Source organism: Schistocerca serialis, chromosome 4 (assembly GCF_023864345.2).
Source record: "Schistocerca serialis cubense isolate TAMUIC-IGC-003099 chromosome 4, iqSchSeri2.2, whole genome shotgun sequence".
Taxonomy (NCBI): Eukaryota; Metazoa; Arthropoda; class Insecta; order Orthoptera; family Acrididae; genus Schistocerca; species Schistocerca serialis.
Window position 1 is genome coordinate 275012542 of NC_064641.1, and position 20438 is coordinate 275032979.

The 20438-nt window shown below is 40.8% G+C and overlaps 3 protein-coding genes across 3 annotated transcripts in view; all 3 read right to left on the minus strand.

Moving 5' to 3' along the window:
* The window catches only part of LOC126473838 (ATP-dependent translocase ABCB1-like), a 234788-nt gene extending 233091 nt beyond the window's left edge, over window positions 1-1697 (minus strand). Inside the window, exon 1 of the mRNA XM_050101165.1 lies at window positions 1669-1697. The gene's annotated coding sequence lies outside the window, so the exon portion shown is untranslated. The remainder of the gene's footprint in view (window positions 1-1668) is intronic.
* LOC126473837 (ATP-dependent translocase ABCB1-like) overlaps window positions 1-1860 on the minus strand; it is a 675020-nt gene extending 673160 nt beyond the window's left edge. Inside the window, exon 1 of the mRNA XM_050101164.1 lies at window positions 1804-1860. Coding sequence (XP_049957121.1) covers window positions 1804-1854 — 51 coding nt within the window. The 5' untranslated portion in view covers window positions 1855-1860. The remainder of the gene's footprint in view (window positions 1-1803) is intronic.
* LOC126474392 (bile salt export pump-like) overlaps window positions 1855-20438 on the minus strand; it is a gene marked incomplete at its 3' end in the record, with an annotated part of 66416 nt that continues 47832 nt past the window's right edge. The window contains exon 5 of the mRNA XM_050101860.1: window positions 1855-1971. Within this exon, the coding sequence (XP_049957817.1) occupies window positions 1855-1971 (117 nt within the window). The remainder of the gene's footprint in view (window positions 1972-20438) is intronic.

The window sequence follows — 20438 nt, forward strand, 5'->3', positions numbered from 1 at the left end:
TCATCAGCGAATTTTATCATTTAGCCATGAATTTTAATTCCACACTTAAATCATTCTGTTACTTCCATCACGGCTTCTTTAGTTTGTAGATTGACTAGTAAGGGCGAAAAACTACATCCCTGTCTTACATTCGAGCATTTCATCCTTGGTCTTCCACTCTTATTGTTCCCCCTTGGGACCTGTACATGTCTCAACACAGGATTATACAGCCAAACGGTTGCAAAAATGACCACAGCTGCTCTAATTTCTGACCATTGCTTGTTCGCAATGTAATTTTACGGTTTGTCAAAATTTCATTCTGATGAAGACGCCCTTAGTAGGAGTCGAAACCTAGGTCAATGTACCAAACAGTTATCTGGAACCAGTTGGCTGTATAATCCCATGTTGAAACTAGTAAACGGTTGTTGAGTAACAGCCATGTTTAAAACTGTCTCGCACATGTTGTATATTACCCATATATAGCTTACCCCTATTTTCCTCAGAACCGCGAACATCATGTAACATTTGACACTATCGAACGCTTTTTCCAGGTCGACAGATCCTATGACGTGTCTAGGTTCAAATGGTTCAAATGGCTCTGAGCACTATGGGACTTAACATCTGTGGTCATCAGTCCCCTAGAACTTAGAACTACTTAAACCTAACTAACCTAAGGACATCACACACATCCATGCCCGAGGCAGGATTCGAACCTGCGACCGTAGCAGTCGCGCGGTTCCGGACTGCGCGCCTAGAACCGCTAGACTACCGCGGCCGGCTGACCGTGTCTTGGTTTCTATTGCCTTCTGCATCCTCATGGCGTTGACCATTACTGACAGTTTGTCATCCCAAGGGCAAGAGAGTGTCCTGAACCTCTCTGCATCCTTCCGCCGTCTTTGTCAATGCCGTTGGTGGATGACTTCTTATGCCACAAGTCTTTTCCCACCAAGGCTGATGATTTTTATTCAGAACGTAAGCGAGGGCAGGTTTCGTTACCTGGATCGAGGAAGTTTTGATTGCTAATCAAAGACGGTACACATTGTCCACGGGTACCATTTTGCGTGCAGTGTTACAGAAATAACTTGGTTTTGTTTGACTGTTCCACCCACACTTATTGTAAAGTCAGAATGGAAGGCTAGGTTTATAGTGAAATTTGTGAAGGTTAACAAGGGCGCAGATCACAGTAATTTCAGAGGTAATAACAGAGGGGCTTTCGTCGGCATCCAGTTCGTTAGATGCACGCAATGTAATTTACTTTAGGCATAGTGCCCCCTATAACAGGATATGGGCATTAGACCAGAAAGTGTGGCAAGTGTAGATGATTACCTCTCAGCTGAAGGATTTCAGCTGTGTCAAGAGATGTTACAGTAGCATCAAGTATCCATGTTTTTATCCTGCTATGTTCATCCTAGTGTGTTAGGCAAAGGTTTAATAATGAATGAATTAAGGGCAGAGGTGGTAAAACTAGGGAATTGGTTCAGTCTTTATTAGAACTGGTAGTTCTGCTTAGGGCATATAACACATAGCAACATGTTCTTGTTGTTATGGTTTGACAGAAATGAGCTACAGCGTTTCAGCAACTATTGTTGTCCAGTGTTTTGAACACTATATACACTCAGCGAAAGAAAGTCGCCTCCACTGCACGAAGGCGTTTCCGTCCTTCATCCGACACCTCAGTGCTGCACTTACCTGACGGTATGCGACATAGTTGAAGGTGAAGACGCAGACGTAGGTGAAGAGGAAGGTGGCGGCGCCCAGGATGGCGCTGTAGATGACGAACTGCCGGACACCGTGCAGGAAGACACGCACCGCCACGTCGGGCACCTGCTCGCCCGCGGCCGTGGCGTTGACCAACGCGGACCCGAAGTCCACCATGACGCCCGTCAGGTCTCCAAACAGCAGGTTGCTGAGAGGTGCGCCTGCGCCGGCGCCCGCCGCCGCCAAAACTCCGAGGGCCAGCAGCCAGCGCTCCCATGCGGTCGAGAAGCGGAACTAAACAGCAAGTGAGGCGAAAGCGTCAGGGATTAGCGCCATATCGACAGCGGAGTCAGGAACTGTAAAGGATTTCATGTTCTAACACGTATACATTTTTTACGTATCACTCCAGTAGTTCGATTTAAGGCAGCTGAAAACTGACAGACAGTCGGCTGGACTACTCGTCCCACCAACGCACCAATGGCAGCCTGGAGTTGCTGACAAGATAAAACGTAGCTACAGCTCTAATTACAAATAAGAACTGGTTTTTGACATGGTCAGACCAAGTATGGAGATCTATAACATAAGTGATTTTCAGGTACTTTACGTGATTTTTGTAGGAGAGAGAAACTTTAAAGTGATTACCTATTCCACGGAGAGAGACACGCTGTGGCTGTTACCTGCAGAGAATACTTGACGATACGAAGTCGCAACTTCAGACCTTAAATGTCAGAGGCCAATTATTTTGAATCTGACTACAGGGCAGCACACTAACGACTTTCAAATCTATGGACCCTAAAGTTAATACTACACTACTTTAACAACATCAGTCTGTTAAATGGATTTCAGATAGAGAAAAACGTCAAAAATCAAGTGAATGTAATAAGTACGAAGTGAAATGATCTTCAAAAGAGCTTTATTTGCAGAATAACTGAAATACTGCTACAAGTCGATTACCCTTATTTTACTTTTTGTAGCCTCTTTTTAAGAGTGTACCAAGCCCATTGCCCTTTCTGCCAGAATTAGAATGTCGTCAGCAAACTTCAAGCCTTTTATTTCTTTTTCCAGAAATTTACTTCACTTTCCAAATATCTCTTTGGTTGCCTTAACTGGTTTGTCAATGTGCTATTTGAATAACTTCAAAAATATACACCAGATCTAATCGATTACCAGATAATAGAACCCACAAATAAGAAAAGGTAAACACAAAGTAATACATCACCAAGTTGCTAATCAACTCAACACAGGGATAGGGGAGTGGTGTTGAATGGTGACGCTAGGTATATACTAAATACCACTTCATAAAACTCCTATATGGAATGCAAGAACGACAACAGAATATATACACACAGAGGCGTTAAAACAATCATTGTTTCATTTATGTTGAATTTATTATGGAACTCTTGTTAGTTGTAATGTTTCCTTCTCTATTTTAGCTCACAATCGGATTTATTTAATCAAAATCGAAACAGAACTACCGAAGTATGGTGAAACTCAACAGTTTGATCTCTAAAAACAAATTGCTCATTTCTAATTCAAAAATTGTGTTGTTCAGCTGCTTGGATTTATTTCATTTCCTCAGACTTTATATGTTAAACAAATACGTAATAACTATTTGGAGTGGCCTTTACAAAACTGAATTGTCTTTTCTTATGTTTTTGTGACGTGGCAGCTTACCACTTCCAGCTTCATTCATGAAATATTATTTCAGTGGCAGCAGAGCGTAGTTGTGGAGGTGAGTGAGCTGTCATATCAGAAAAGACATAAAAAGCAAAATTGAATTTTGTAAAGCTGTTTTTTCCATGCTGTGTACTGTTCAAGTGTTTTTGTTTACATCTGATTCTGGTTTCACTCATGGCACAAAACGTGTACTCCGTTAATCCTATCTGGTATGGATCCCATACCGCGCAATAGTACTCCAATAGAGTACGGACAAACGTAGTATAGGCAATCTCTTTAGCAAATCTGTTGCATTTTCTAAGTGTTCTGCCAACAAATCGCGGCCGTTTTCTCTCCTCCCCCACAACATTTTCCATATGTTCTTTCCAATTTGAGTTGTTCTTAATTGCAATTCCTAGGTATTTAATTGAATTTATGACCTTTAGATTTGATTGGTTTATCGTGTAACCAGAGTTCAGCGGATTTCTTTCAGCAATCACATGGATGACCTCAGTATACGAGGAACAACAATTTTCTCACATTTGAAGTGACTTAGCTCCGACATAATATATTTACTACTACACAGAACACTGTTGTGACCATGACTGACTCTTTGTGTCACATTGAGGATATTTCACCGGTGATGTTCGAGGTGAAATACAGCAACTCAACCTGCAGACTAGGCTAGCATTGGCACTTATGTTCAAGAACGCATTTCTGGTGGTGTTTCCATGTTTTCGTCCACCCCGTTTAGGTCGATACAGTGATACACACTGCCGAGTGACTCGTGACAAATAATCATGCTTGACTTACGTCGTCGAGTATAGCGGGGCTCAGCTGCAAAGGGCACTCCAGCGCTCCTCAGAGACGTTGCCTTCGATATCCCGGTTGCTGATTTTTATCTCAGAGCTCAAGTGATCCTTTTTGAGATATCCCATCTCTGTAGTACATCTCTTACATTTCCCCTGAATGCAGTATAGCTGTTCCATATGATGGCTCTTCCAACGCACAGGACGACCTTCACAATAATTCTCCGTTATTCCACTCTCGAACAGTACGTGGAAAAAACGAACACCTATATCTTTCTGTGCGAGCACTAATTTTCCTTATTTTATTATGATCCTCATTTCTTCGTTTGTAGGTCGGCATTAACAAAATATTTTCGTTTTCGGAGGAGAAAGTTGGTGATCGAAATTTTGTGAGAAGATCCAGCAGCAACGACAAACGCCTTACTTTTAATAATATCCGCCCAAAATCCTGTGCATGCCCGTGACTCTCTATTTCCTGTTTCTCGACAATATAAAACGATAATTAACAACGCAGACAGTCACTGGAGAGGATTTTGCCGAAAAGTAAGGGGACGAAAGTTGGAAAAGTTGCTGCAGAACTCAATGTCGCAGTTGCGAACCTTGTTTATACCAAAACACTGTAAAAACAGCCATACAAATGCCCATGAAAGCAAAGCTTGATGTCAAAGCCATATAACCCGGAATGTAGAGAAATGGAAGGAAGTCATTTGGCCGGCCATTGTGGCCGAGCGGTTCTAGGCGCTTCAGTCTCGAACCGCGCGACCGCTATGGTCACAGGTTCGAATCCTGCCTCGGGCATGGATGTGTGTGATGTCCTTGGGTTAGTTAGGTTTAAGTAGTTCTAAGGTCTAGGGGACTGATGACCTCAGATGTTAAGTCCCATAGTGCTCAGAGCCATTTGAACCATTTTTGAAGCCATTTGGTCAGATGAATCTAGTTTCAGACTGTGTGTACCTTCTGGCGGAGTTCACGTCCCAGGAGTGAAGCGGAGTAGGTTTCGATGATGATTTGGACAGCGATTTCGTGGTATTCCATGAACTCCATGTTTACTCTGCAATGCTGCATTGCCTCTCAGAATTATGTGACCGTTTTGGCTCATTAGGTCCATCCTTTGGCACAAGGTTTCTTCCCCAAGGATGATGTTGTGTTCGAGGATTACAGAGCTCGTGTTTACGAAGCTTGGGTGGTCCAGGACCAGTTTCGTGGACACGAGTATGAATAATCGCATCTCCCCTGGCCACCACAGTGATCAGATCTCAATATTATTGAGCTTTTGTCGGCTGCGTTACTTTGGGAAGAATAGTGCGTGATCACTATCCACCTCCATCGTCGTTACCTAAACTTTCCACTATTTTCCGGGAAGAGTGGTATAAGATTCCCTGGAAAATCATACTGGATCTGTATATATATACTCCGAGACGACTGGAAGATGTATTGAATGCCAATGTATTTCCTACACCGAATGAGGCATGGTAATGTGTTACTTTTGCAGTGTTTCCGTATTTTTGTTTTCCCCCTGTATTTCAGGATAGTTGTCCCTCGCGGTCTGAGTTATTTTGGATATAAACTCATCTCAGTCATTCAAGTGATCGATCCAGGATTTGCGCAAAATTAACACGGATGTAAATCTGGGTGTAAAAATCGAAGAGCTACAAGAAAAATGAAAGGGAACTCTATTGCAATGGAAAGAATGTATTTTTATTTTTATGAGTTATCAGTCTTCTGACTGGTTTGATGCATCTCGCCACGAGTTCCTCTCTTGTGCCAGTCTTTTCATTTCAGAGTAGCACTTGCAACCTAAGTCGTCAATTATTTGCTGGATGTATTCTAGTAGCTATCTTCCTCTACAGTTTTTACTCTTATAGCTCTCCCCAGTACGATGTAGGTTCTTCCGTGATGTCTTAAGAGATGTTGAGCTGTGGCGAGCTGCCGCCAGTGTTATTTTTTTCATGTATCGTTGAGATCGAGTGTGGTTGAGCTAAGCTATCTTTGCTTTTCGCCTGTCTTATCTTCCGTGTTGGCGGTTGAAGGAATTGGGTTGTTAGCCTTCGACGGGTAACCCTCGAGATCTCTTGACATTCGCTGGGAGACGAGTGTCAACGGCTGCCGAAATAGCGTGATAACCGTTATATGTTGTGGTGTGAAATTGGTCGGGCGTTTTGGCAACATGGGCAGCTTGGGGATACAAGTTCTGTGACTTCTCTGGGAATAAATTTGAAGTGAAGGGGTGAAGTTGTGGAACCCTCTCCTTCGTATTGTGTACGTGATATGAAGTAAGTGCTCGTAATTGTGTTTTGTTGACCGACGTACTCAGAGGCATTTAAATTTTATTATCGGTGCGACTTTCACAGTCGATCTTTAAGATGGTATGGAAGAGTTCAATTGGCCTAGTTAAATGGTGGCCGTTATTTGAAAGTTTTACTAGTGCTCTGAGTTCAAAGCCTGCACACTATTAATACAGTTGTCCGTGTGTAAAATGCTTAAAGTCAAAGTTGCGAATTTGTCAGTAGTGTAACGTGTTCCTTTACACGCTTACCCATATATCGAGTCAAAGGTTCTAACGAGTGTTTCTATGTTTCAGCGTTACTGGAACGTCTTTGTCATTCGCGCAAAAAACCTTTGATTGTGCCAGCGCCTTGGCGGGGAGTGAAATGTCATCCTAGGTCTAGGCCTGGCAGTGTTTAAGAACCTAGCCTCAACCGGGAGTTGTTCATACAGCCTTCCAAAGTTTAGTATTTATCTTCCTTCCACCAAGGCGAATTAAGCTGGTAGATCTATAAATATATATTGTATGTAACCTGTTCTTATACGAACCTGTTCCCTTAAATATTAGCGACTGGCTACTGACTAAGCTCGAAATTGCATAGCATCTGCTGAGTTCCTTGCGCAGCTCTTTCTAGTAGTATTTTATTAACGCGTTTGAGCACGTGAACATTCATTTTTAAAAATCAGTGTTTCTGCTGTAGTTTTTTTATGTAAGTGGATCTGTAATGTTATGTAATTGGATCTTAGCTTAGCACTGGTGTTGAAGTGTCATTGTCTCCCTTTGTTGGTAGCTGTTTTCATTATATGTATTTTGAAGGAAATCCTGTACGGGAGTTTGAATTTCTGAAGCTTGTCAATAGTTCTGTTTTCTTAACACTAGAACCGCTGATATTTGGACATCCCTAGAACCGCAGCTGGGCCACTAATGACCTGCGATCTTTTCCTTTATTTCCCCTGTGTCAATGGGTTATTGTTACTGCCAACGAATCTATTGTTAGAAGCACTAGGAAATTTAGAATGAAATTAACAAAAATAAAAAAGGCTTACACAAATTATAATTTTATATTTTAAAACTTACATGTATTTGCTGACTGTTTTTACTGGCTGCCGTTACAGAATGAACACAAATAATAGTCTTTTGATGTTCATTTGTTGCACACAGTTTTCTTGCAGATGTGACACTTTACAAATGATTTGTTTCCTTCACAGTTAGACTCTACAAGGCAACGTGTTCGCTCTTTTTGTCTGTCAGGAATATCTTCAGGTCTGACAGGGACGCTAGTCTTTCTAGTTGCTGCGTGCTTCTCAGCAAGCTCCTCCCCCAGCTGCAGGATGAAATCCCTGCGATTCGATTTTTTATCATTTAGAGAATTGAACAATACCCACGCATTTATCCCAGCCAAATCCAGCAAGTTGTAAAATGTACGAACAGGCCAACGTCTCGATGGTGCTTTGACAGAGTATTTGGGAGCCATTTGGTCGACCTTGTCCACTCCATATTTAGAGCAGTTATAAAACGTAACTGTATCTGGCTTCTTTTTCATACAATCCTCAATCGTCACATAAGGATGCATAGTGCTCAGAATCAGGACATTCTTGTTGCTCTTACCCTGATAAACAGTCAGTGTGATATCATCTTTTTTCAACAATACTGTGCTGTATAACTGTTCTCTTGCCTTCTTGATACAGTCTGGTATTTCCCTGCGAGATCGATTTATTGTGCCCACAGTGTCTCAAAGAGCGATAAGGAGGTGAAAAAATTGTCACATGTGACATTTATTCCATTGCTGAGGTAAGGTTGCATCGATTTTTTTTACAACAAAGTCACCAAGACGCTCAACACTCCGCCTAGTGTCAGCCTTTCCTAGATAAGGGATAGCATTGACAATATATTTTGAGTCTTTATCTACCGCCATCCAACACTTTTGCCTGTATTTGTCCAGTTTTGACGCCATAAATTGCGTGAATCTGCAACGGCACTTTGAAGGAAAAAGATGTTCATCGATTGTTATATATGGACCCGGTATGTAGCTAGCCTGTGCATTTACAATGAACTCATCCCAGATTTCTGATACCAAAGCGAACTTGTCTTCTCTTAGTCGTTCTGATCTTGTGGATCTAATGTCAAATCTGAGATAACGCATTATCTCTCTGAATCTGTCACGACCCATTGTTGATTTCACAAAATTATTTCCCCACTTCATTGACCACAATGTGTCTAGTTCTAAGCTCTTAGCTCCAATGGCACCACGGACGTACAATATAGCTATGAAAACTTCCAGTTCTTCAATTTTATAGTCCACTCATCTGAGCTCAGTACACGACGTGCTTCAGTTTCTATACATTTTACAATATGTTTCAAAATTTTGTCCGTTATCATTAGATGTCATGCACTGTAACAGGTCTCATTAACGTTTCGTTTTGCATGCGGAGATGGTCCCGTCCTGTCTTTGAAAACATTCTGTTGTCCATATCTTCCAGCTGAACAGTCACCTATTACTCCAACTTTTCAGGTTGTTCCATCAGGTGCTACTATATCGCTACCTGAAGGAAACTGAAGTAGTCCAAAATCCTGGGCATTTTGTTGTCCACGCCGACCTTGAGGACGTCCACTTCCTCGATTTGACTTAGTCTTTGTGGCAGCTGTTCCTGTAATAGTAGTTATACGTATTAGAACGCGATTTAATATTGAATATATTGTGTGATATTAGAAAAAAAACACCTTCATAAATATAATACATAAGTTGTAAAAATTCAACACGAAACAAAGTATAAAAATAAGTGTTGCAATTAAAATTAGTGTTGAAACGTCCCCTTAGAAAAATTTGTGAAAGGCTGTGCTGATAAACCTCTTACGTTATTTGATTTTCAAACAGCTGAGCAGAACTGAACGTACTCAGACATTTCTCTCTTTACTTATTCTGATCAACACGAAACTGACACACAATATTTTTACAGCAACGCAATCTGACTTTCAATAATCCCTACAAACGAAAGGCCCTGACTAACAATAACCTATGCCTTTCATGAATAACTTACCTCACAGAAATCTTCGTTACTCGAACTACTGCAATATAGCGAGCGCCAGTACTGCAAGCTAAATAAAAGATTCTAACTACTGAAGGCACTAACTACTGATAGGCATAGTTAGCAAATGAAAGATTTTGATAGAGAATAAACAATGTATTTACATTAATAATGTTCCAAAGTCATCATATATATATATATATATATATATATATATATATATATATATATATATCATCATTTATTGCCTTATCGGGCCTTTAAGGCCTACAGCAAGAAGAACAAAAGGAAAAGTAAAGACAAAAAGACTTACAAAAGTACTCTATACAGTAGTAAAAGTTACATATGTACATTACAGCTTAAAGAAAAACGAAAAAATAAACAGGGCATTCAATCAAAGGTTTAAAAGGCAAGAGGGATACATTACAGAAACAAAAAACAAAAAAAACACACACGCAGTGTCTGTCAATTACACGAGAGGAGGGAGCTGTTGCAGATGGCAGTCCATCTCATCCGGTCGTTGGCGTCCTCCTCCACGGCTGCTGGTTCCACTTCTTTCAGGATCGTTGTTATCCTATCCTTCCATCGAGTTCTTGGGCGTCCTCTAGGGCGTTTTCCTGTGGGTTGAGAGTGGAGGACTCTGTTTGGAAGGGATATATATATATATGTTCATGACATCCAGTCTTACAAATATACTCTCTCTGATGGACACACGTCCAGATCATCCGCTCTCAAAACTCCGCCATCTCACTCCCCACATCCACCACTGCTGGCGGCTCACCTCCAACTGCGCAACGCTACGCGCTGTTAACATCCAACTGCCCAACACTACAATGGCGAATATTCCAATAATGCCAACCAGCCACAGACTGCATACAGCACAGCCAGTGATTTTCACACAGAGCGCTAGGTGACGTTACCAACATAAAAACCTAAACAGCCTACTTACAGTGTCTACGCAACATATACATAAACAAAAATTGTTATAAAACAAACACATAAACAAGCATACCTCTCTCATCAGCATTCAGTAGAACCTTCTCAGGAGTAACATCGTCTTCTGATGAAGAATCCGGAACTATTGGCGATGGAAATTCTTCCTCAGATAAAGAGTCCAGTGTTTCGCCCTCAGATTCGTTATCTAAAATCTCATTTAGAGTACTTATAATGTCCTCTTCTGTGTGTAGAAATTTCGCCATAATATATTCGTAAGTTACAAGCACTATCTACACAGACAGAATGCACTGCTAAACCCGTTTCCGTGGTACAAAACTCTGGGTGCGCAATATCTGCATACAAGGTCAGACTTGTTTGAACCTCTCTCCCTCTCGTCCCCTGCTGAAAACTGGAACGTCAGTCGGAAGTGAAGTAAATACGAGTTTTGTGATTGTTGACCAAACACACACTAACAATACGCATGAAGCTACATGAAAAATGCGATTGTCATAGCGACTGCGCCGGGCGAGATAGAACTGATCCTTCTGCAGGTCTAGGTGAATCTTCATATTTCTCTTTTATGTTTTCGCCATAAAATGTGAAATGAAGTATAATCACTAATTGCCTTATTTCATAAAAAGTCAGAGAAATGTAACACTCTAGGCAATAATACAAAAGAGTGACAAACAAAAGAATTATCAAGTGGGTCACGAGTGACCCAGCCGCGGTTCTAGTGTTAATAAGAGAAAATAAAGCGAGGGGCAAAGTTAAGTTTGCAATTGACCTATTAAAAAGTGCCTCTTTAACGGATTGAAGTAGTAAGTTTATAAGGTTATTTTAGTGACGCAAGTTAAGTGTGGCCATCTTAATGTAAAAATGATTTTATGAAGTTTGATGAAGTGGCTATGTGAAGTAATTGATAACTGCTATGCTTAAAGATTCTATAAATGCCTGGAACATTAAGTTTTTATAACTTTCTCTTAAAGGACTGTTCATTTGAGTACTGAGTACGTTGGATTTCTAACTGTATTTCCAAAGCTTTATCTAATGACTCGTCCACAATTTGTAATTGTCAAATTCCTTAAAAGGCCTAATGTCAATAAACTGTCTTAATTATAAATTGTGACTACCAGCCACGATTCCATCCCGCTTCCTCTTTAGTGGTATCTAAGATATGGTGGGTAAGTGTGGTACGAAAAGGGACCCACGTACCACTTGTGGAATTCGCATGCTTTCTCGTGTGCGTTCCTGACGTTCCGTCCTAATGGACGCAGCAGTCCATCAGTTTTAGCACGCTTCTCATTGCCCGACAACTCTTCACAACATGTCCATTCTTAAGTAAAGAGAGGGTGTCTGTCCAGCTGCCCCCTGTGTGGCTGCAGAATGGTTCCAGCGGGCCCGGGACGTTGGCGGTATGAAGCGGCGAAGATGCCACTAGCGGAGGTATTACACCGCAGATACTGCGACAAGGAATACTTCAATAGGCAGTTTCGTTTAAGAAGAATTCCGTTGATGAGGAATGGGCATCTCTAAAAAGGGCAATCACTGAAGTTGGAAAGAAACCTATGTGGTCAGATAAAGGTAGAGGGCGATCGTGAGTTCAAGGCTATATCGCATAATGGTGATAGTATTGAAACATAGAACCATTCTAATTGTGTACGTAACTCTACCATAGCTATTATACAAGGTATCGCTAACTTGTCAATTGCTGAATTTTTGTATTTGTCCTCTAAGTTACGACAGCACCCTAATGCCCATCGGATTCCCGATCTTGTAGGTCTTCGCATGATTTACCCAGAAACTAATATGATTGATTAGGTTGACTAGTATGATTGATTAGATTATTCGAGAAGGAGGTATTTTCGGGGGTTTACATGGTAGGATTCTTAAACAAATAGGCTGAGAAATGAATTAGTTAACAAACGTTATTTCTGGGTAAAAGATCAACAAGAGGACCTTGTGAATTATACTAAGAATATTGGATGGGATCACTAAACATCATGTGTTGAGGTCAGTGAGAAACAAGTAGTCGGTAATATTTCTTGACAGGGATGAAGTTGTCAGAGATACAGAGGACATGAGTTTTGCTGGTCAGAGAGTCGTTGAGCAAGGGAGCAACTTGCCCGGAATAGCTTTCTCTCCATATAACAGGAGTAGCCAACGTGGACGATTTAGTGGGTACTGTTTCATGTGTATGAAGCCAGAACGTTTTGCTCAGCAGCGTCAGGCAGAACGCGGAAAAGATAACAGCAGTCGACGTTTTAGGAAATGGGGTTGGGGTACGCGAACAGGATGGCCACGCAAGAGGCGTAGCCAGTTGAGTGGAATCAGCAGGTTCTTCCTACGCTTTATCTGCGCTGCTCTTATTCATGAACCAGACAGTTGACTGCTATATTGTGTCAGCAATATTTTATTATTTCATTACGCTTGATATCTCAAGAATAGCAGCGTTTTTAATATTTTCACTTCAAGACGACTGGATACACAGGTTACGACTGTTAATTGTGTAGAGTAGATTAGGGGGCGGGGTGGGGGGGGGAGGGGGGACACAAGTGTTAATTTAAAAATTCAGCAAGTCTCATGGCCTCTTAAAATCTTAATATCTGTTGATCTTTCATGATACGGGACTACGGCTTGTCAGATATTTACTAAAAAATAAAAACGCAGCCTATGTTTTCAGAAGTTGTTATTTTATTTACACTACCAGTTTCGACATCTTATTAATGCCATCTTCAGGCACTTACACTATCCATGTATAGAGAATCACATACAAATTTGTATGTACAACCAGACCCATCAATAACTGGATCCGTGATTTCTTTGTGGAGTGTATACATCGAAGACTTGACAACAATTGTTATTGTCCAGTCTTCCAAGTACACAACCGAAAAAAGTTTACGGAACCAAGGTATGTATGCCTCCTGTTACGCATTTTCATTGATGTATCTATTTCTTGATGCATAGGAGCCTGAAGACTACGTTAATGAGATGCCGAAACTGGTCATGAAAATAAAATAACAACTTCTGGAAACATACAATTGTTTGGTGAGCTTGGTTTGGTAAACATTAATATCTTTGCTGCCGAACTGTCTACTAACTGTCTACTAACTCACTACTGCGGTGTGATTTTAGAGACAAAATGGGTTGCGTCGTTGACAACTTCGTAAATAAGTTTTTCATCAAGTTTCATCGGGGTAAGGACTAGTTACATAGTCATGGTCCAACTGCTGTTGGTTCGAGTGATTTTCAAATTTTCTGTCCTCCATTTGGGGGAAGATGAAGCTTGACAGTTATTAAGTTTATTAAATTAATTTCCAGATGTCCTGTCCGAACAGCTGGTTTTAACCAACAAAGTCAATTATCAGATCCAACTCTGACCCTATTCCGGTGTGTCATTCTCCTTAGTGGTCATCACCGTTAAACTGCAGGAGTTAAGGAAGACTTTTGATAAGTTGCATACGCAGAGGGTGATTATCCCTTCTACGTCTGTCTGTGCCTCGACAACACCTGTGTTTATGAATCCCAATGGCGAAAATTGTAGGCCCATCGTGAACTACCGAGAGCTTGACGAGAAGGTAATTTTGGAGTCTGTACCCTTACCTGATCTTCACATGTGCTTTACTTGGTTTGCTGGAGCGCGCTGTTTTGTATGGGAATCAAGTCTGCCACCAGATGTCCCCTAGCTGAAGAATTGGAGCCTCTGACTGCTTTATTCATGGGTTCTAACTTTTTTTGAGTTCAACGGAGTCCCCTTCAGGTTATCAACTTGTGTAGCAGTCCTGTCACGTTTGTTAGTTTCTCTTTTGGGTGTATAAAATTACCTCGATGACGTGGTTGTTTACAGCAAGACTGTTGGTAAGCACCTTCAACAGCTTAGGCAGGCACGTTTTAGGAAGGCGGGCTTAATAGTCAAACCTACTAAGGTTAATTTAGCCCAATCCAAGACTTCTTTTCTGAGTCATCTAGTTTCAGCTAATGGGATTAAGAGTGATAATGCGCCCACCGTTGTCCATCTATAATTTTCCATACATAACTTTCTTTTCTGGATCATCTAGTTTCAGCTAAGGAACTAACACTGATAATTTTGACTATAATTTTGAGCCTCCCAAGACATCACGTGAATGGCGATTTGTCTCAGGAAGTCCATTCCGAACTTCGCTCAGCTTGCCCACAAACCAACTTCGTCATCAGGAACAGCCATTTAAGTGGTTGGATATCAACAATCATCATTTGATGCCTTGAATTAGTGTCTCAGTAACGTGTCTGCACTAACCATTCAGGGGTGTCAGCGTCAATTTAGCCTCCAGAACGACGCCTCCAAGCTGGGAGTCACTGCCGTCCTATTGCAAGAATTTACAGGAGATCGTCACCCACTGAAGTATGCATCGATAGCTATATCAGCACTAAACGTTACACACTCTGCGTACAAGTTGGAGGCATTGGCAGTTTTGTTTGGTCTGGAAAAATATAAGTTCTATTTGGGTCATAGGCATTTCCTGTTAGAAACTGACAACCTGGCGCTAAGTGGGTACTGGCTTGACCCTGGCTTCGCGCCGTAGGCCCCTTAGAACTGAATGAATAGCGCGCTGGGCAGCTTGAATTTCAGCAATTCGGTTTGTTGTAAAACACATAAAGGGTTCTGACAACCAGCTGGCTGATGCCCTGAGTCGCATCTTAAGTGGCGATCACAAGCCCACAGAGGTCATACAAACGGATGATAATCGGGAATGTAGCGTAGCTATACTGACAGAGCTTCTTTAACTTTTCTGGAATTTGTAGGAGCAACAGGATCGGGAACAGGGGCTCCAAAGTATTAAGGATCAACTCCTCAGTGGGAATCAAGTAGTTGGGTACCACGTTAAAAAAAGATTTCCTGTATTACTGTACGCACTGCTACAGGACGTTTGAGATTTGTCTACCCCAGAAGTTGATCTCGGCTATATTTAAATATTTTCTTCATTGGGGTAATTTGGGTAGTTTTAAGACCATTATGAAGATTAAAGAGCAGCTTACGTGTCCATCCCTTAATTCAGTTGTTTGAAAGTTGATCACACAATGTAAGAAATGTCAGTCTGCGTAGCCCAATCCCAATTCTTGTCGCAGTTTGTTGAACTGTAGTCAGGAAAAGGGACCGATGTACAAATACGAGGGCGTTCTGAAGAGTAATGCTTCCGAGTTCTTTATGTGAAAGCTCTTCAATCGTTTTAAATAAGGCAAACTTCATTACACTCTACATCTTTATTCTGCATTTAAAATATTAGAAAGTATTCTTTTTGGAGAATGAACAGCGATCGGTGTAAAATGTTAAAATTCAGTAAAACGGTCTCTGTCGCAACAAAAGTTTATTTTGGTTGAGGTCCGTGTTCTTAACTTCATGAACCATCTACATCTTTATTCTTCATTTACAGTTTTAGAAAGTATTCTTTCATGGAGAGTGAACACGATCGGTGTAAAATACTAAAATTCAGTAAAACACGCTCTATCTCAACAAATGTTTATTTTGGCTGAAGTTCGTGTTCGTACGGATCTTGCTCCGTCCACCACCACCAGCCGCCATCATGGTGCATACCGCCTGAAGATGGTCTAAATTATACGCCGAAGCCAACCAAAATACACATCTGCCGCAATCGAGACTGTTTCACTGAATTTTGATTTTTATTCTTCATGTCTATATATTTATTTCCCAACATAGTCACTCTGGTGACGAATACACTGCTACCAAAGATAGACCAATTTGTTAATACCATCATTGTAGAATGTTTGAATTCGTTGATAGACACCCAACCTTACCTTTGCTTGCACCGCTTCGTCACTATCAAAGTGAAGTCCTCGAATGTGTTCTTATAGTGTTGGGAACAGATGAAAATTGGATGGGCCCAAGTCGGTACCGTATGGAGGATGATCAGTGGCATTGAACCCAAGACATCGGACTGTTGCAGATGTGGCTGGCGCTGTCATGCTGAAGGAGAGGGCACTCTATTTGTGAACAAACTGTTCGAATTCGGAACTCTGCTACAACATCCCGTTTCTCCCGCATCGATGTGATTGCGTTACATACCATCATATTACACGCTGTAATTCAGAGTTCTCGAGGGGATGAAAATAGGTAGACATGGAGAATGAAGACGGTGCTTGTTAATAACGTTTGTTTTATTTAAAAAACTTTAGTAGTTTTCATATAAAAGATTCGAAGTCATCACTTTTCAGCACTGTCTCGCAGTTTGTCGGTTATTCAATGTCGTTTCCATGCTCTAAGAGGGCAGAATGTATATTTTGTCTTGGTGGATGCTTTCACCCGGTTTGTGTGTTTCTCCAAAGTAGGGAGTGGCTACATGTGTCACAGTTCATTAGAGCGATGAAATAGAACACGACAAAAGTCAGATTGTTAAAAAGTGGAAGAGTTAAGAGACTTTTGTCGTGTTCTATTTCATCGCTTTTTGTTACTGTAACGCCTTTTATACGTTATAAGCTCATTACACGTTTCAACTATTGTATCCCCCTTTTTTTACGCTGTTTAGTTAATTATTGAAAACTAGTGTATGCCGACATTAGCGACATCTGGTGAACTTACAACACAAACATCTTGTGGGTACTGTACGGCAGCTTGTTTTGAACAGTAGTGCTACTGACAACATGACTCGTGCATATTATGTTATATATAACGATGCTGGTGCTGATTTTGCATTTAACATTTGACGATGCCACTATAGCTGCAGTACATTAGGACTTCGTTTTTATAAACAGATATGCCTCTTCATACTTAAAGCGCACAAATGCATATGTTTGTCAGTAGTACTTTTCATTATGGTCTATTTATTGTTTTTAAGCTGTAGACAATCTGCGAGTGTATTTATGTTTTTTCCCATTTTTGCTGCAGATCTGATGATGGTCATTATAGACCGAAACCGGTTATCTGTTAACAAAATGTTTGTGACCATAGACGTAAATTAAAGGAAACTACCTGTAAAATTTGTGTTCCGTTCTGCAGTTGACGAACCGTGCTTCAAATCTTCCGTATTTATAGAAACAGATAAATCCGTAACGACAAACAAAAATCGAAAAAATTAAAATTGTCCAGAATGAAAAACATTTCTCCTAAAATATCTCAAACTCACCAAGAATGAAAATAAGTACCGAATTAATTGGAACGAGCAAATGATGTAATTTAAGCGACACAAATAGCACACGCTGTCTAGCCCGGTCTTTCCAAAAACACATTCATTTATTTCAGTTTACAGTGATGACGCTACGTCACAGAAGATAACCGATTTATTATCTAAGGCTCGAAAATAAAGACATTAATATCTACGAGTAAACTATTATGTCGTTGGTAAAAGCTGACAGGTTGTAACAGTCCTTCAGCTGTCCCGTTTTGCTAATCTGTCGGTTTACATGTCTGAGAGAAGACAGCCCTGGTATTGTGTCTACTGTTTGGTGTCTGCAGAAATCATGGGCATGTGAAAAGGCTGATCAGTAAGAACTTGTTTGGTGAGGACTTTGATGCGTAGACTCTACAAGCTGCTATTACGAGCCACCCACTGTTCTTTACGCTGTGTTTTAGGCTTGGGTTCATCCCTTCATCCCGGTGTTATTTACAAAGAGTTTTCCGTTCGCACAATCTGACACTGGTAATTTTAATAGTGTTAGTGTTATTTCTGTCTTTCGGCTTTGGAACTTGCCGATAACTCATCAGTATTATATGAATTGCTGCTGTAACCTATTGCGTAGTCAGCATAAATGCCAGTTCAAGTTTTAAAGTGGATAATTGCCTTTCGTGATCTAATAATTAAATTTTTATTCATGTGCGATATATTAGTATGAAGCACTTGTTAATTCCAATGTTTCTTGTTTCTTTTCTCTGTTTTAGGTCACACTGTGGTTCATTTAATGTATGATGAAACAGAACCAACGGAGTGTGGTGAAACTCAACGGTTTGATATCTCAAGCTAAATTATTTAGTTTCTAATTCAAAATTGTACTGTTCATGTGCTTACATTTATTTTAGTTTCTAAGACTTTACATGTTGACGAAATACATTACAAATATTTGGAGTACCCTTTAAAAAAAGAAATTATATTTTTTGGTTTGAATATTGTTTTCGTTCCCCATCACCTTACCACTCTCAGCTGATTGCTTGCAGTAGTATTTCAGTACGCTCTTCTACGTCTTCGTGTACGCCTACGTGATTAATCTGCTATTCACAATAAAGTGCCTGGCAGTGGGTGCAATAAACCACCTTCAAGCTGTCTCTCTACAGACCCACTCCAAAACGACGCGCGGGAAAAACGAGCACTTAAATTTTTCTGTACGAGCCCTGAATTCTCTTATTTTATCTTGATGATCATTCTCCCTATGTAGGAGGATGCCAACAGAATGTTTCCGCTATCGGAGGAGAAAACTGGTGATTGAAATTTCATGAGCAGATCCCTACGCATAGAAACACGCCTTTGTCTTAATGATTGCCACTCCAATTCACGTATCATGTCTGTGACACCATCTCCCCTACTTTGCGATAGTACAATACGAGCTGCCCTTCTTTGAACTTTTTCGATGTAATCCGTCAGTCCCACCTGATGCGGATACCACACAGCACAGCAATACTCCAGAATAGGGCGGACAAGCGTGGTGTAAGCAGTCTCTTTAGTAGACCTGTTGCACCTCCTAAGTGTTTTGCGAATGAATCGCAGTCTTTGGTTTGCTCTACCCGCAACATTATCTATGTGATCGTTCCAATTTAGTTTATTAGTAATTTAGCTGAATTTACAGCCTTCAGATTTGTGTGACTTACCGCGTAATCGAAATTTAGCTGATTTCTTTTAGTACTCATGTGAATAACTTCACACTCTTCTTTATTCAGGGTCAATTGCCACTTTTCGCACCATACAGATATCTTATCTAAATCATTTTGCAAGTTGTTTTGATCATCTGATGACTTTAAAAGACGGTAAATGACAGCATCATCTGCACATAATCTAAGACGTCTACTCAGATTGTCTCCTATGTCGTTGATATAGATCAGGAACAATAGAGGGCCTATAACACTTCCTTGGGGAACGCCGGATATTACTCCTGTTTTACTCGATGACTTTCCGTCTATTACTACGAACTGTGACCTTCCTGACAGGACATCACGAATCCAGTCGCACAACTGAGACGATACTGCGTAGGCATGCAGTTTGGTAAGAAGACGCTTGTGAGGAAAGGCTTCGAAAGCCTTCTGGAAATCTAAAAATATGGAATGAATTTGACATCGCCTGTCTATAGCACTCATTACTTAGTTCAAATGTCTCTGAGCACTATGGGACTTAACTGCTGAGGTCATCAGTCCCCTAGAACTTAGAACTACTTAAACATAACTAAGGACATCACACACATCCATGCCCGAGGCAGGATACGAACCTGCGACCGTAGCGGTCGCGCGGTTCCAGACTGTAGCGCCTAGAACCGCTTGGCCAGCATTCATTACTTCATGAGTATAAAGAGCTAACTTGTTTCACAAGAACGATATTTTCTGAATCCATGCTGACTGTATGTCACTAAATCGTTACATTCGAGATACTTCATAGTGTTCGAATACAGTATATGTTCCTAAACGCTACTGAAAATCAACTTTAGTGATATGGGCCTGTAATTCAGCGGATTACTCCTATTTACCTTTTTGGGTATTGGTGTGACTTGAGCAATTTTCCAGTCTTTAGGTACGGATCTTTCTGTGAGCGAGCGGTTGCATATCACTGCTGAATATGGAGCTATTGTATCAGCATACTCTGGGAGGAAACTGACTGGTATACAATCTGGACCGGGGCCTTGGTTTTATTAAGTGATTTAAGCTGTTTTGTTACACCGAGGTTATCTACTTCTTTGTTTCTCATCTTGGCAGTCGTTCTTGATAGGAATTCAGTAATATTTACTTCGTCTCCTTTGGTGAAGGAGTTTCGTAAAACCGTGTTTAATAACTCTGCTTTAGTGGCACTGTTATCAGTGACTTCACCGTTGTTATCGCGCAGTGAAGGTATTGATTTTGTCTTGCCACTGGTTTTCTTTATGCATGAACAGAATCTCTTTGGG